We start from the raw sequence: 15,312 nt of genomic DNA, 5'->3' as shown, positions 1-15,312 counted from the left end.
TTTTCTGGAATCAAAATATTTAATAGGTACATATCAAGTAATATACCATGTATAAAATTTCAGATCACAATATGAAGCAATGTAACCCTCTTCAAGCTGACTGCTGTAGGTAAGATCGCCACATACAAAGGAACTAATGATTAAAATATAATATGCAACTAAAATATATAAAAGTGGCATATTTAGTAGTAAAAGGAATTTAGACGTGACTTTTTTTTCTTCAGTAAGTGCAATAAAAACATACAACACAACACTAATGCAAGAGCAAAGCTTCAATTTGATCTCTAAACTGTTAGTAGTCGACTGTAGGGCACAAGAACGAAGAAAACACAGTGAAGCTCACAAAAGTTAGACTATTAGCTTGCCATTCGGTGCAGAAAAGAAGTACAGAATTATGAAGTCATAGCTGAAAAGGGGTATGCACATCACAGTTTTTGTAAGATATACTCATTAAAACATTATTTTGTATCCGTTAAAATGTTGTTGTATTCATTGCAAACAAAAAAATAACAGAACGGCAACAACAACAAAAAAGCATCTATGGATCGGGCACAAACTACCTGGAAGCAGCAAGGAGCTGAACTTCAATGAACCAAAAAACAAAACTGAAACCCCCAACCGATACCTTCTCCTGTTCCCTGAGGTAGTTGTGAAATCTCAAGCACCTGCTAAATTTGTGCTGCACTTGTTTTTCTTTTTATTTAGAATTTGACTGGCAGCTACTACCTGGGATACTGGTCTCAGAGATAGATGGTGTTGGTTGTGTGGAATCCAGTCTCCGATCAGGAGCAAAAGATACAGGTGTGGGGAGGTATGAGCTGTTGAACGGCTGTGGAATCCACTGCTGGCATCTCAGTACACGAATGGCAGGCCGGTGTGATTGAAGAGCTGGGGTAAGAACTGTCAGTCCATGTCGGTTGAGAAATGACAGCATTGCATGATCGTCTCATCGACCTTTGCTGTAGCCCGGGAAGAACTGGTCCAGCAGCGACTGAAGGATCTTGTTGAGAACCATGATGTAATCTTTCCCCAGGTCGTGACGACAGGCTGGACAGGTGTAGACCTCTGCACGGAAAGACCTCTGCAGGCAGGTCTAGTTCAAAAAGAGAGAATGGACATGGAGAGGTTAGATTCATACAGTGAAATCATATAGCATGGAGAGGTTAGATTCATACAGTGAAATCATAGTTTTTAGAGGATTGTTACTGATGGTGACATAAACTTTCAACCTAACCCATCTCTTTATATAGTTTCTACAGCAGGGGTGCCCAATCCAGGTCTGGTTTGGAGGCATGTTTGCCAGTTTTCTAGGTGTCTAAAGCAGCAGCATCTGAGGAGCTCGGAGAAGATGTCAAATTAGTCGAAAATGGTCTGATTGAGTGAAATAAAAGCCTGCAGATAAAATGGGCTTCCAGGACAAGAACTGTACATTCCTGCTGTAAAGCAATTAATTATGCAGTGCCATATTCTTCTTTTTTACCAAGTATATCAAGTGTATCGTCTGTCAACTTAATTGATTACTATTACATATAGATAAAGATGAAAATGTCCCCTTCTCAAAAATTAAAAGTTGTAATCTTTATTTCCTAAAACCACATTAATATATTTTCACAACTGAAATTTCATGAGCCACATAAATTACTGAGGTGTAACATATATTCTAACTGGTGAGCTCTTCGTATCACCACAAAATTATTAAATTATTAAAGTGTTGTGAAAGTAGACTAATTAGCAGCCATATTTCCACCGCTGTACCTTCTTTATTTGAATTTAGCTAAATATGAGGCTCAAAGGCAATAATGGGTGATCTTAATAAGAGTATATGACCATGGCATTCCAAGAAACAATAACATAAAAAACAAAATACTGTTCAATCTTATTTTATGCTCCTAACGTGAGCCTGACAAATTTAGCATTTAAGATTTAAGAAATAGAATGTCTGAACTTGCTACTGATTGTTCAGGTATCTTGGATTCCATGCAAACAAAGCCACATTTCTTTTGCCATGAAACACTGTTGCTGTAAAATTTGTCACACAGTCACCTGGTGTTTGTGTTTGAAAACTTTCAGAGTTGTTGCTTTGCATGTGAATTTTCCCTGGATTGATAAGAATAAGACTGTTACGTCCCAGTGTGTGTTCTGTGTGTGTTTTTTTCTGTTCCACACTGCTAGCCCTTGATTGTTCTCCCTTCCCCATTGGCCCACCATCACTCCACTGTTTCAGTATGATGTCATCATTAATTAGCCTCAGCCAATCAGAACACATCTTATTCAGCATATAACATGGAGGTTTTCAGCAAGGAGAGGCCTTTCGTTTGACTTCGGTCCCGTTCGGTTTTGGTTATCTCTTCGCTTCGCTCCTGGTTATTGCTTCGGCTTCGTTTGTTGGTTTGTTTTGCTTTGTGTGTGTGTGTATTTTCGTATAGGTTCGGCTTTGTTGTTTTGTTGGTTTTACATTAGTTTCTTTGTACTTTCGTTTGTTTGTGTGTTCATCCTTGTTTTGTCATTACCTTGCCCCAGTGTTACATGTTCAACTTTTGTGTTCTTTTTGTACCCTGCTCCTATTTATTACTCTTGTTTCCCCTTATTTGTCTTCCTGGTTCACTTGTGTTTTTGTGTGAACTTTTGTATATAAGGTTAGTTTAGGTTGTTGGGTACACTTACACACTTAGTTGATTTTGTATTAGTACACTAGTTTAGTACGGGTGAGTGCCGTTTGCCTTGTATGGTTTTGGGTAGTCAGTGCAGGTTAGCTAGGGTGTTGAAGACGCCGAAGACCGTGTGTTTCGGGGTTTCTTTTGTAGTCAGATTAGCTTTCCCTCACTGTCCTAGCCAGCTCCATTTTTGTTTATTTTCTTTCCTTTGGCACCACTCTAGTTCCTTACCCTTATCACGCTTCCTAGTCCCTCACCAAAACCCCCCACTGCTTCCAAAAAAATTATCCTAAATATTACACCCCTTTTCCCCTAGACACTTGGGGTCGTAATAAAGACTTTGCCACAGGGAACTATTTTATTTTTTGCCATGTAGCTTAAATTATCATTCTTTCTATTATTTTGGATATCACTAATATTAAATATGAGTTGTAAAAATTAGAAAGCATTAGAAATTGTAAGACTATCAGTATTGGATACTGCATACAGCCCTCCTCAAAATAAATATATATATATTTTTGTAAATAGAAATATCAAATTATTCAAAACCTCGAAATATATTAAAAATGCTGAAAAAATCAGCACTGGGAATTAAAGGATGTTGAATACAGAAGCAAAATGGAGTAGAACTGTGTCATCATATGGCAAGTCAGAGAACTGCCAGAATATCTAACATAAAAGATTACCAACCTCAATAACTTGTTGAGGACTAGTGATTGGTATATATAAAAAAAAGAAATACCAGTTTTGACTATGGTGTCCATTATCAAGAGGTTCAAGTTTTATCTTATTGTTGCCACCCACCTGGAAAAGGACTTAAGAAAGTTTTACCCAGGTGTGCAGTCAGAAATAGAATTTAGAAGAATGATACAGAGCCAAGAGCAACAAATGATAATTAAAAAAAAACTCTGGCATCATCAGGATACAATGTCTCCAAGACTAATGTGTGGCTTACCTCATGAATCTGAATTCAATGGCAACATAAAATGGAAGGAACATTTTTGACTTTTGATTTCAAATGAGACCACATGAAGCAGCTATATAAAACTTTTCTCAATATTTTAGTTTCACCAGGAATATGACCAGCACAGAAAGGTCCCGCCCATGTTATCCTTTGTGTGAAGTATGGAGGTACAGTGCCTTGCATAAAACTTCACCCCTTTCAATGATGTCCCATTTCGCTGAATTACCAAATGATGTATACTGTACATATTAAACTCAAAATTTAAATTATTTATTTAAATTAATTAAAATATTAATTTCATTTAATATGCTCAGACTGAATTTTATTGGTGAAGGAAGTTGAAAGTCAGCAAAAATCACGATGAAAATAAAAACTAAAATATGCTTATTGCATGAATATTCGCCACAGGCTAATAGCACAGTTTAGTGGAAGTTCCTTTCGCCAGCAGTTACAGCTGTGACTCACAAATCTATTTGTGCCATTTCTTTGCAAACTTGTTTAAGCTCTGTCATGCTGAATGTGAATTTTTGATGGACAACATTTTTCATGTCTTGCTGATTTTCTATCAGATCCAAGTACACACTTTTATGGAAGCCCGTTTCCGCCAGGGAGTAAAAAAAAAACTCGCTATGGTATCTCAGAATTGCGACTTAGCAACTCAGAATTCCGACTTCATATATCTCACATTTGTGACTTCGAAATAGCCATATTTCATTGTCTGTCCTTTTGTTATTGTAATGAATTCGGTTTCTAGGGAATGGCCCTCGCCGCTCCCACCCTAGTTCGTGCCTCACTGCACTGGCCCGAACCTGAGTCTTGCCAGCTGAGCTAAAGAAAACCTTCTTTTTTAAGTAAAAAAGGACATACAATGGAAATACGTAAAAAAGTATGTTTCAGCTTTTATAATTGTGAATTCTTCTGGATGTGAAGTGTCTATTTCTGTATCTTATTTCATATTCTGTCTACGTAAATAAAAACTATTTTTAAAAAGCCCACCGTGCACTATTCCATCCGGGTACTATGGAAGCCTCACTGGCGGAAATGGGATTCTATAAAAATTAGTGTAATTAATTTGATTTTTATCAGGGCACTGTACAGGACAAGTCTTCAGGCTTATAGATCCTATGATCCTGTACGATTCATGAAAATAGTGTAACGGAACGGCCGACATACAGGTTGTACGATCTGGTTGCAGTACACCACCCTCCCCTGCGCATAACAGGGATGCTGGCCGCCGGGGTTAAAGAAAGTGAGCCAGTGCAGCGAGCCACGAACTAGGGTGGGAGCGGCGAGGGCACAAGCCCTAGAACCCGAATCCGTTACAAAAACAAAAGGACAGACAATGAAATATGGCTATTTCGAAGTCGCAAATGTGAGATATAAAGTCGGAATTCTGAGATGCTAAGTCGCAATTCTGAGATACCATAGCGCGTTTTTTTTTTACTCCCTGGCGGAAACGGGCTTCCATACACTTTGACTGGATTAGACAAGTAAATTCACTTATGACCTAATTATGGAAAAAGCGGTATATTTAATCAACATATTTTAGCATTGAATTTCCTTTCCAGGACTTCTTGAGATTTAACTTATTTCACCCACAAAGGGTTTAGTTTATAGATTCAAGTTTCAATTAAAAAAATTCACTTTAAATATGTGCATCATTTTGTTAACAATTTCATTATTGCTTTCTAGTTCAACAAAATGGGACATATTTGGAAGAGGGTAAATATTGTACTTTTACAAGGATAAACACTATGATAATACTAGGATATTTTATCTAAAATTCTTTAGACAGGCAATTGAGCCTTCCAGCTGAATGATAACCAAAAATACGATATCTCCAAATCTACTACAAATGGTACTCCAAAACGTAAAGGCAAAGAAGAATTAATAAAATATAGACTAATTTACTGACAATATAAATAACTTTAAACTACTATATAAAGAAAATGTTCTGCAATTTCCCTCACTTTTTTTTACAATATCCAGCATTGATAGTCTCACAAATATCCATGTTTTCATAATCCACACTTAAATTTTTGTTGATGCCAATATTCCCACTGACATTACATACATTACTACCATTATGCTGAATCAAGGGTATGAATAAATTTGATGTCAACTGTATTTTTTTAGATGGTACTCAAATAAAGTTAGATTTTAACACAACTAATTTTTCAAGTTTAAGTTTCAAATGTCAAATGTTAAATCCCTGATTAATGCAATTTGTGCATAATTAACTTAAAATGCCTCCCCTGAGAATGAATAAAGTATTTTGAACTGAATTTAATTAAATAATTAACTGTTGGTTTAATAAACTCAACAGCAGATAACACCCTCTGTACATGGCTAATACCCGCAGCCTTTTTCCTACCTTGCAGACATTGTGAAGACACTCTGTTGTGATAGGCTGATACACCAGCTCCTGGCAACAAACACACATGAAGATCTGCTCCACCTTCCTAAGAAAGTTCTGGATGAACAAGAAAATAACTGTGATCAGGTACACACCCGTGGTTCCTAGCTACCAGCAACCCATTATCCCAGATACTACTGACTTGCATGGTACTATTAAGACAATATGCAAACCAGTACACATGCCCACTAAAGTCAACCTCCATTTTCAGATAAAGACTTTTTGAGAAACAAAATATATAATTGGAGATCAATCACAATACTTTTCCAACCTTTCCACACCATATTCCAATGCCCTTTCCTCCACTCAAAACATATCTGACAACAGAGAGAAAGACTCAGAAAGAAGTACCTCTGCTATTAGCCTAAGTGAATAAATGTATTCATCTAGTGCTGGGCAATAATTCGATAACAATAACTATCGCGATATAATTTTCTGCGATATATTTTTAACAAAAGTTCGATAAACGTTCGATAAATATGTTTATGCTTTGTGTAAAATACTGCGTGAGTGCGTGTGCGTGTTGCAGACCGGGCAGCTAAAGTGGTGTTGTTTACCCACACTGTGGTGGCTGACAGGATTGTAGTTAGAGTGGAGAAATGAGCGACACTGAAGCAAATGTAGTGCTGCCAACGACCAGCTCGAAGGACTATGACGTCGTCGACAGAAAAGGTCATTCAACTTCGGTGATTTGGAGATATTTTGGCTTTTTACGATCAGACATAAAACAGAGCACTTTAAACATTGCAGTCTGTCTTAGCCATCTTTTATTGTGTTTTATGACACTGCAGTATTTAATTTTTCTATTAAGATATTTATTTTGTAAATTTTACTAATGCATATTTTGACATAAAAAAGACTTGAATACTCTCTACATCAGATTTGTTTAATGTTTCTGCTGTTTGGCAAGTGTTTGTTGTGTTCTTAAAATAAAGAGTTGTTTAATTTACCAATTAACTGTCTGGTTTCTTCAACTTTCACTCAGGAGAAAAAATCTGCCTTTAAACTTGAAAGAAATAATGATTTGACATTTATCGTGATAATTATCGATATCGACAGATATGAACATTTTTATAGTTATAATGTTTTTGGCCATATCGCCCACCCCTATATTAAGCACTTAAAACTGAATGAGTCAAATGTACCAATGGCTTTAAGTTCTTCAGGATAATACTATATATTATTATCGCATATTAATATAAATAAATTATATTATCACATATTTCTCCTTTCCCTCATTCATTACTACAGTACACATTATGTGGTTTCCATAATGCTATGCTAAATTATTCCAAAACATGCTAATACACAATCTCAGGAACTCCATTCAGAGCAACAATTGAGAGACACCAGTCTGTTCAAGTGTTAGAGATGAAATTTCTTTTAGAGACTCATCAGGGCAAGACAGAGATTGTATTAGTGATGATACCAAATAGAATTAAAATAGAAAAAATATATATCTCTAGTGGCTATTTAGAAACGATTTTAATTGAGCTTCAAAAAATAAAAAAGACCAAAAGGGATATGAAAATAAATGTGATTTTTCTCTATTTATTAGACGGGCACAAAACACAAAGCAGGATCGGTAAAAACCTGGTCAGCTAAGACTATGCTCAAGTACTCAATTACTATGCTGCTCAATTACTCAATGATACTCAATATTGGTAGTGTTGCTCAGTTTTTTTTTAATTTTATGAGTCAGGTGCAATCCATGTCCAGTAATAACATCTCTGAAAAGATGTCTCTTTTTGGGTCAATAGGCTGTCTCCTGTGAAAATTGATAGTTCCAATACATCACTTAAGGCAAAACTAGAAGGCAATATTAGTTAATTATTTTTTCTGTAGCCTGTATTGCACTAGCACTACAATGACATCCTAGGCTGCTGGTTCCTGTTACTTCTCTACAGGAATGAATATTAATAATAACAATAATAATAATAATAATAATAATAATAATAATAACAATACTGCCTTACTGGTCCCTCCATGATGCAATTGAGGGCTTCATCCCAGAGTTTCCTGTTGAGGCAGTCCTCCCGGATGAGCCATTGTTGCTGTGCTGAAAGCTGGAATGCTTCTCCTTTTTCTGCCAACTTCCCCACCTTGGCTGGAGTCTCATGATCTTGTGTCTCTGAGACACACAAAAAAAAGAAACACAAAACACCTGTTCAAACAGTACAAAGTTACCATCCAATGTACTCTGGCAAGACATCCACTGAGGGTTCAATAGGACAAAATAACACTGAAATTAATATATCTCATGTTGCTGCTTTTCAAATCGCTTTCTGAGTTTTGCTACAAGGCCACCATAAGTCCTAGTTTTAAGTCTTTTCTAACCCTCAACATCTAAGAAGCAACCTGAATATTAATACAAATGCTTAAATGCTTGCTTCACAGCTTTAAAAAGGTGATCTGTGGAAACTGTCCTGGTTATACAAATGCAGTTGACAACTGCGTCTGGGGTGATGGTGTGCACCTGTCTCCTGGGGTCTCTTCTGACTGCCATTGCTCTGGGGGCAGGTCTCTGGCTCTTTCTTCTCCTCCTTCCCTTTCTCCTTCTTTTCTGCCTTCTCTGGCTTATCCTGTTTCCCAGAGTTCCTCTTGCCTCTGTCCTTTTTGGACTTGTTGGCCATAGCTTCCAGGTAGCCCTCAGGGTACTGCCCAAGAAAATAAGACATCAAAAAGATTAGAGAGTGTTTCCAGATAAAATGAAAGACAGGAAAGAAATCAAGATTGAACAAGGGAATAAGAGAAAGAAAAGAACGAAAAAATAATAAAAGAAAAATACAACAGAAAACACCTAAACACTCTAAAGATTTTGTTTCTATTTTGTTTCTATCACTTAGAGCATAAGACAACTACTGCACTCATTCAAAAGAAACAGTTCAACAAAATACATATAGATCATTGAGAGCCTGTAGTACTAATGGGGAAATGATGCTATTTGATCATCATTTTCCAATTAGTACTACATAAATGTTATCGGTATTGGTATAATTCTGGTTTTATATCTCTAAAACCTAACTAGTGGCTAGACAGATACTGTACATCACAGATCTACTAAATAGCACTGTTTAGTCAGAAAGACTAAAAAAACTAAATAATACAGCATTCAGAAGAAAATATAATCCAAAATAAATGGGAGCTAGAAAATCTACAGCTTTGAAAGAAATTATTAAGGGAAAGTGCCAACTAGAAAAAGAGACTTAAGCTAAGGCAGGAAATATAGTATATCAATGCCTTTTGTAAACTTTACGCTGAATTATATAGCAATTATATATATTGCTATATCATTCAGTAAAGTGCTCTGTGACAATGGTTGGAAAAAGTGATATTGCAAATAAAAGACTGATATGTTTTTATCTTTTGCAGATGGACCAAAGTCCACCTAACCATTATCAGAAAGCAGATTGTTCCTGTTAAGGGTTGTGCCAACCTCGAACCTATTCTGAAAGCACAAGGCACAGGTGGGACTACTGTACATCCTGAACGGAGTGCCAGTTCATGGCAGGGCACACACACAGTTTAGATACACCAAATAACCAGATCCAAGGTGGAGAAAACCCATTTGAACATGGGATGAGTTTGCAGTCTCCGAACAGAAAGTACCCCAGTCCAGAAATGAACACAGAACCAAAGAGCTGTGAAGCAGCATGGCTAACTGCCACAATACCAACCTTCTCCTGAAAAACCGCAGTGAAACCTAAAAACCGTGATGCCAGTGAAAAATCTTAACATGTACTGTATATACAGTAAGTGTATTTCGAATCAGTGTTTTCTTTGGTCTAACTGCTAAAGTCATGAATAATGGACAAAAAAATGTGGACAGTTGTAACTTGACTCAGACCAGATTATGCATATACAGTACACAACATTGACTGCAAATAGTTACAACAGTAATGGTCTCAAAGGTTTTCTTCATTAAACTCAAGCTTTTTTTTTAAACCTTCTGCATATGTATATACAGCAGATTCCAATAGCAATCCGGCAAAAGACAACCTTTTGCAATTTGAGACATTTTCTCAGGAACCCATTATAACCAGAAACTAATGCTTAAACAATTTTGGATTGTCAAAACACTCACTGACAACTACATTTTTTTTCTGTACAGCATATTGTAAATCCAGGTTTTAGTGGTTTCAAAGGTTACATATGGTCACTGTACTTTGTGGACATGCTTTGTGCTGTGGTTTCTGACTGTTGTACAGGATGGTTTTAAAACATAAGAATCTATCTGTTTCTTATTAAATTCTATTGGCTTTGCTTGAAGCTGGCACTAGGAAGCAGCAAACAGTTTGCAGTAATAAGCCTGCAGAAGTGCGCTATAACCCCAAGAACAAAACAGAGACATAACAATGGAAAACCGAGTTTCAGTGATGACTTATTCAGCCAGAACAACATTCATCATATTGTTGGATTTACAAGACATTTATTCTTTTATTTATTTATATTTCTTAGAATAAACTTGTGCATTGTTGTTATAAATAATCATTGTACCTGCTACCTTTTTGATTTACAAACATATCATTTTTAACACTATACAGACACTGTAAAACTAGTGGACAACTATTTCTTTCACATTTCTGTTTCAGCAGTGACTGTAAATCACCTTATTCTTTGTAAAGAAAAATGTTTGTTGTTGATCTACGTGTAGTGACTATACATTTCTTCTTGCAGATTATAAACGGATTTACATTGGAGTTTATATTCATTTTCTTCTCCCATGTACTACTCTTTAAAAATTAACACACAAATTGAAAACTTTAAGTGAAAGATTTCTTCATTTTAATACTGAAATTGCATTTAAATTGTCAATTCATACACAGACAGTTTACATTTTGTTTTATTAAATTTAATTAAATAATTGCAATTAAACAGTGCACCAATGTAGGTTACTGCAATTTGCAATGCACTCCATCAGATGCTCATTTACTTTCTGTAGAAATTTAAAGACACAAAATTAATAACAGTGTAAAACTGAATATGAATACTCTTAAAAGGTTTTGTACCAATGTTAATGGATCTCTATTCTTATATACTATTCTATAACACCACCCTTGTGAATTGCCAGTTTGATTGCCAGTTTCAGACTTGGCAGTACGTGGAGGGCAGTACAAAGCTAAAATAAAAAGTGAAAACTAATTTATATTAATTCCCATAATTTATAGTGACTGTTCTTAAAACATAACATAACCTTGAAAGATATAGACATAAACATTGTATTTCAGCCCTTTGAGACCAGCATTTTAACATGGTTTTAAAAATGGAGGCATTAATGAGCTGAACTTGTGTAGGTGTCATTTGAATGAGTTACGAGAATGTTTCAGTGTTAAGTGCCTTTTTTCAGACAGACAGAAGTCTCTTGTCAGGCTCTTCTTACCTGCACAGACAGGCCCAGTTTCTTGATTCGCTCAGCCCCTTCAGGTGTCCAGGGTGCTGGCTCTGAGTCATCACGCCTCAGCAGGTAGCGCCACACCAAGAAACCACACTTACCAATTTCTGGCCAATACTTTACTACCTAAAACACAGGGCACCATTACAAGTTAAGGTTGACTAGTTAACACTTATGTACAATTAAAATCTGTTTTACTTTTGTTTGACATTTTCCATAAGTAAACATTTTTTTAGTCTAAAATCCCAGTTGGAATCCAAGTTCCAAGCTCTGGTTGCTGACACTGCATTGACTGCTCCACATTCCTCCTTCTGGCATCACTGGATTCTAGCTTATCCTGATATTCCAAGATGGAGCTTGGATTCATGGTGCTGGTGGGAGGACAGTGGAGGATCAGAGTGCTGCTGTTTACAGTCAACCAGGCAACAGGAAGGTTCCATTACAGCTACCTGTATTTTAAGGGTTCCTGGGTAGAAGCTTGGAAGAGGTTGCACTGAGGGAGATAACAGATGGGAGGTGTTGTGTGGTATGGAAGGAATATAATAGTTACAATAACAAATATGTTTTGTTGAAAAATGATCACAAAAAGTCATTGCTAGAACACTAGTTCTTTCAGTTCACACTTGGATTGATTTTGAACCTGCACAGTAAAACCTTGTTTCCTTGGCTAGCTCAACAGGTCATGAGCTAAGATAGGATAAAATACAATAAAATAATAAACCATGAACTTATTATTCAGACATGAGAGAAAAAATGAGCCATAGCTTATCTGATAATAGATATTGTCATAGTCATATTATTGATTTTCTGAAACTCAGCAATTTACCTCTCTAGCTTCTCACAATCATGAATTAATTATACAAAATCCTTTGGTTCTCCTGTGACATATGCAGACCTATATTTCCATCTGTCTGCACATTTTTTATTTTGTTTCAGTTTGGTAAAAGAGTGCAGGGTACTGACAATTAAACTTGGCCCATGTCTAAACCCTTCCATGAACCATCTGCCTCAGACTGGAGAAGAGGCCCACCTTGTAGATGCCATCATAGCGGTTGCCCTCTTCCGGTGCGTACTTGCTGATGCGCCTGCCTTTGGAGCTCCTTACCACACGCACTGGCTTCCCCGCTCGCCAGTTTCTGGACTCCGCCCCATCTTTGTCATTGAGGGGGGCATCGCAGTTCAGAGCCAGAGCCCTTTGAAAGGTGTAGAGAGTGAAAGGCTGAGGTTGGATCAAGACTGGTCAGTCAATGAAAAGTCAAAGTCCTTTAAAGTTTGCTGACCTCAATACAAAACATTAGAAAAGAGAATGTTAAGGCTGAACTGCATTTTTAAACAAAGACAGATTTTAATGGTCTAAGAGTGGTAAAGGCAAGAGAAAATAAAATGAAACTAAACATTGGCTGAAAATCTTGACAGGTACCTGTTCATGTGGGTCAAGGTTTGGTCAAATGAATGTTCTCCAATTCGCTTATTTCCTGAAAGGTCTCGCCCCCCACTCCCGGTGTAGGTGAACTCATCTCCCCTGTCCTTTTAGGAGAGACAGGAGGAAAGCCCAATCATTATTAAGATGGGATTGACAAAAAAAACAAACACTATAATCATCAGTGATTCAGCCACGAGTCACCAATATTTCCTAATGTGAAACTATAATGGAGTCTTTCTTATTTTGCTGGTCAGCTCAAAACTAAATTCTCAAAAGAACAGAATTTACAAATTATTATTAAAATTTGCCTCATATATACAGTAGCAGGGTGTCAGATTGACCCAGAGGACTGACACGGCTCCAGCTCAGAATATCCTGTCTGCCATTTGACCAGACAGGAGAAGAGGCCAAGGGTGCAGATTCCACTGCACCCTTGCAGTGGAATCGACTCCATTTAGCCACAAAAGCACTATGTGCTGGAGAAGGAAGCCCTGGTTCTTAAAATGTTGCTCTCAACTGGAAATCTTAGAATACAGGGATATAAGGATACAACTTGCATTCTAGGACCGAAGCTCCAAAATACGAGTCCTCTTACAAATTATACTTACATCTCAAACACCTTTATAGTTTTCTTATACTGAGGTGCTTTTACAAATTATTATGATTAATTTTAAAATAACAATAATTCTATTCTTCATATTTTAAACTATTCTATTTTTCACATTTTCATTTTTTTATATATATATTAACTATATGCTAAAAGGCCTGTCTTGGTGCTCTGAAGTGGCTCAACAAAGAGTGTTCACTGAAACTGTTCTTTTGAGCTCTTTAGACCTGATACTGCTTAAGACTGAGGCTGTCGTTCAATGTGTTGACTACTGCTGTCGTCGGAGAGCTTACAGTATTGTAAGTGAACAGCATGTCTCCTCCATCTCATTATAACTCTTTATTATGAGTTCCTTAGTAATTCCTTAGTAAGGGACTAAAGAATTTTTACTGTTAAAAAAACTGTAAGTAGCTACCAGTTTCTAGGGTTGCAGTTTTTTATTTTACAATGTGCAATTTAGCATTCTGTATCATTCTAATACCTTGTGTATTATAATGCTTGTTTTTGTATGGCTGTTTACCTATTGCTACTGTAGATGTAAACCTATTAAGGTAATTACTTTTTCTTATCGTTCTTCACCTTTTTTATGCTCTTATTTCTCACTGATCTTCCGATTTAACAATCTCAAATGTTGGTTTTATCTTCCCTTTTTAAATCATATTAAGATACAAAGGAGATTTTTCATTAAAAACGTATATCTCCACACTGCATTTTTTAAACAAAAGATATTTTGCAAAGGCAAACAGAACAACTAATACAAAAACAGAATGGGAGTTCATACATGATCTTAAAATAATACCCAATACCACTGTTTCTGCACTACAAAAATGCAACCCGAGAGTATTTCTTGTGTGCAGGGAGCAGTCAGAGGTACAGTAAAATCACAACACACACATCTGAGAGCACATCTTAGGTACACATTTTCAAAAGTGCTCCAATATAGGACACTCCCAAAACATGTGTATTACTTTGATACCTTGTGTATGATTATGCTTTATTTCTTATGGCTGTTACACGTATGTACCAGATATAACCTGAGTGAATCTGTTACAGCATATACAGGAGAGATCTTCATCTGCAACTGCCAATATTAGGACTTGGGATAGTGAATCTTCTAAGTACAAGTTTAAAGTGAATGAGCTGGTGTACTTGGTCTTTAGGGGAAGCTTCTTTAAGACTTCTAATTTAAAATTCTTCTCCACAGCTTTTTATCTTTTCCCTATCTGCCGACAGGAGATTTATATCCGGGCACAGCAACATTTGCAACTCCAAGGAAGAGCTCTGAGAGAGGATGCAGGAGCAGCAGGGGGAAAAGAAGCCTGAATATAGTTAGCAGGGTACAAAGCTCATCTGTCCACAGGGTCAGCACAGCTTGCTGTAATGAGATGACAGAACAAACAGCATAGGAAATCACAATGCCTGCCAGAACATCAAATTAACCCCCCCAGCTCCCAGACAACTCTGCACTACAAGGCCTCCCCCATTCACCCTGAACAAGGCACTCACCACTTCGTCTTCGAATCCTCCGGCCAGCACCAGCGAGTAGGAGCCGTCATTGCTCCGTCCATGGATTCCGCCCACGTGTGGTCTATGGACACCAGCTTCGCTCACCTGCCAGCAAAAAGACAACCGAGACCACAGCAGCTTAGGTGTGTGAAAGGGCCTGGATCTTCTTCTACTGTTCTGCTTGTTTAACAACATGTGGCTGAATAGTGGTTTTATGGTTTAGATTAATGCTTTCCACTTTATGCATGTTTTAAAAAGTATCTTTTTCATCGTTGTAGTTAAGTCCTTCCGGAGGAGATGGCTTTTATTTGCATTTTAAAATAAATATTACTGCAGTGAGTAAAATATTG

General features: G+C 36.9%; 1 protein-coding gene across 3 annotated transcripts in view; it reads right to left on the bottom strand.

Moving 5' to 3' along the window:
• The window catches only part of LOC102686253 (E3 ubiquitin-protein ligase UHRF2), a 155,279-nt gene continuing 139,967 nt past the window's right edge, over nucleotides 1-15,312 (bottom strand). For 2 of the 3 annotated variants that reach the window (XM_006627054.3, XM_015338075.2), the window contains exons 9-16: nucleotides 14,963-15,067; nucleotides 12,847-12,953; nucleotides 12,457-12,619; nucleotides 11,415-11,552; nucleotides 8,511-8,691; nucleotides 8,011-8,165; nucleotides 5,993-6,091; nucleotides 1-1,093 (exon numbers count right to left, since the gene is read on the bottom strand). In XM_006627054.3, coding sequence (XP_006627117.1) covers nucleotides 947-1,093; nucleotides 5,993-6,091; nucleotides 8,011-8,165; nucleotides 8,511-8,691; nucleotides 11,415-11,552; nucleotides 12,457-12,619; nucleotides 12,847-12,953; nucleotides 14,963-15,067 — 1,095 coding nt within the window. In that variant the 3' untranslated portion in view covers nucleotides 1-946. The remainder of the gene's footprint in view (nucleotides 1,094-5,992; nucleotides 6,092-8,010; nucleotides 8,166-8,510; nucleotides 8,692-11,414; nucleotides 11,553-12,456; nucleotides 12,620-12,846; nucleotides 12,954-14,962; nucleotides 15,068-15,312) is intronic. The other variant, XM_015338069.2, reaches the window with a different exon arrangement.

This window comes from Lepisosteus oculatus, chromosome 3 (genome assembly GCF_040954835.1).
Source record: "Lepisosteus oculatus isolate fLepOcu1 chromosome 3, fLepOcu1.hap2, whole genome shotgun sequence".
Taxonomy (NCBI): domain Eukaryota; kingdom Metazoa; phylum Chordata; class Actinopteri; order Semionotiformes; family Lepisosteidae; genus Lepisosteus; species Lepisosteus oculatus.
The sequence above is the reverse complement of the archived record's forward strand: the minus strand, read 5'-3'. Positions and strand labels throughout refer to the sequence as shown.